The sequence below is a fragment of the Nannochloropsis gaditana genome (genome assembly GCF_000240725.1).
Source record: "Nannochloropsis gaditana CCMP526 unplaced genomic scaffold scaffold825, whole genome shotgun sequence".
Lineage (NCBI taxonomy): Eukaryota > Eustigmatophyceae > Eustigmatales > Monodopsidaceae > Microchloropsis > Microchloropsis gaditana.
Window position 1 is genome coordinate 1 of NW_005803128.1, and position 2,211 is coordinate 2,211.

A 2,211-nucleotide genomic window follows, 5' to 3' on the forward strand; every position below is an offset into this window, starting at 1 on the left:
AGGGAGGGAGGGACAAAGGGGGGGAGGGAGGTTCATGCAAGGAACCCAAGCTTCCTTTCAGCACTATCCCCTGATCCTCCCATCTCCTCTTTCATGCCTTTCGAGAATCCCCTTACAAAACATTTCGTCTTGGCAACAGATTTGAAGCCGCTTCTTCACCACCCCTCCTTCTCTCCTCCATCCCTCCCTCTCTCCCTCATTTCCTTCCTATCTCACCTTCAACATCCGTGGGGAGATCCACGTCCACTGTCTCATCGCCTTGATACTTGTGATGCTCCATGTGGTAGCGCTTAAAGGAGCTGCGGACGAGTGAAAGAGGAAAGAACGGAGTGAAAAAATGAGGGCATGACCCCCAGAAACAGACTTGTCACTGCCCGGTCACGCAACCGAGGCGTTTCCAGACGATAGCGTCTTCCTTCGCGTCCTTCCCCTCTCCCTCCCCTTTCACTTTTTTCATCTCTTCGCCGTCGACACGCAGCGCCCACTCAGTCTGGAGAGAAAACGATCGCCACTGCCCCAACGTTTCTTGTCCCCGGCACGCCAGAATACGCAACAGACCCTCCCTTCTGTCTCTTCCCTTTCCCTCTTCCACTTGTCACCCCGATGTAGGCGCCTGCACCCCTCCCTCCGGCCCGCCCTCCCACACCCACATGGCTGCCGGTATCCCCAAAGGCAGGTTGACAATGATGGAGAAGACCCGATTGGCAAAAAGACGCTTGAATGCCAAATTATGCGCGACCTCGTGCATGATCAAGGTCAAGAAATGGTTGCAGGAGCCCGAGAGGGTGTAGGTGAGAAAAAGGAGGAGGGGAAAGGGGGCGTGGCGAAGGACCACGGCGGCCATGACCTGCAGCCCCGGGGGAACGGTTACCGGGGATGAAGAGGTGATTCGAGGGAGCGTGGGATAGAGAAAAACGCAAGCCACCTCGTTCATTGCATCTGGATATGCCCCCCGTCCCTCCTCCTTAGCCCTCTCTGCTCGTCCGTCGCGCAAGCCATTGTCCGCACTTCCGCACTTTTCCTCTCTTCGGGCGTCACGCGGATGCCCCTCCCCAACCCTTTCAGGCCTTCCTTGACTGCCCGACATTTTTCCCCTGCTCCACACTAGAGGCTCCATACCGTACCCGCCCGCCGCATTACCTGCGTGGAAATGATCGCGGCCGCCTTGTACTTTGTCCACGGACAATGCCCGAAGAGCTTCCGGATCTCAGGATGGGCTTTCAAGATGGCCTCACGCCTGGACAAGAAAACCAACGCGCGGAAATGAGGGGGGGACGTGAGATGGATGCTATGGTCATGGGCTAGGATAGTACGAAATATCCTAAACCCGGGTTGCATTCATCGAGGTGCCCGCCCCGGGTGATGTCTATCGGGGGCCGCCACTGCTTGCTTACTCGTCAATCGTGTTCCTACTAACAGCAGTCCTACCCTCTTACCGTGACTTATGGGGCTCGTCAGTGTACGAACGGAAAAAATCCCATACTCCTTCGTCCTTGTCTGGCTGCTCGGTTTCCGCATACAAGCCCGCAGCTGCTGCCACCAAGGGATTCTCTACCAGGCCAGTGCCCTTCCCATCTTGAGGTCCCGGACACATTATGCCTGGAAAAAGAACCTGTGCCGTAGTCACATGTGAGAAAGGGAACCTAAGCCGTGGATGGTGACGTGGGTTGGGTGCATGTGACCAGTGCGAAGGTAACAGGAACGCCTGCGTGCGTGGCGGTAGTATGGGTAGGGGGGGTCGGAGGAGCGAAAGTGATCTCCACGGGCCGCCCAGGCCGTCACAAAGGCACAGGGAACCGATGTCCATTATCCATTCACATCATGTGTTGCATGTGCTTGCCGCCAGTCACTCGCACGACGCATCCTGTCCTGGACATGGTGGGGATAGGCATGGCTGGGTTTGGGCGGGCGGGGGGCGTTGGAAATGTTCTGAGACGTTGGATGAATTTGACTGCAAGGAACAATTTGGGCGGAGGCACATAACTTGTCTGTCTTTCATGGTTTTTTTTCCAGAGTTCATCCATTTCCATCTTGATAGAACGCTGCAGTCGTCCTCATTCGGTATTTTCGTTTGATTGACACGCACAGCATTGTACGTTTCGTTTCCGCCCTGGGAGTGAAGGAGTGACCGCGGTCCCAAGTGATAGACGTCCTTCCCGCGTATCGTATCGCGGGACTTCTGCGCCAGGATGCTCCTTGGCCTGAGGAAGA

At 56.2% G+C, this 2,211-nt stretch overlaps 1 protein-coding gene across 1 annotated transcript; it reads right to left on the bottom strand.

The window, feature by feature from the left end:
* Window positions 1–595: 595 nt before the first annotated feature.
* NGA_0463000 (fatty acid desaturase) lies at window positions 596–1,087 on the bottom strand (the record flags this gene model as incomplete). Its single annotated transcript, XM_005853569.1, has 1 exon — window positions 596–1,087. The coding sequence occupies one exon, from the start codon at window positions 1,085–1,087 to the stop codon at window positions 596–598; it is 492 nt and encodes a 163-aa protein (XP_005853631.1).
* Window positions 1,088–2,211: the final 1,124 nt, after the last annotated feature.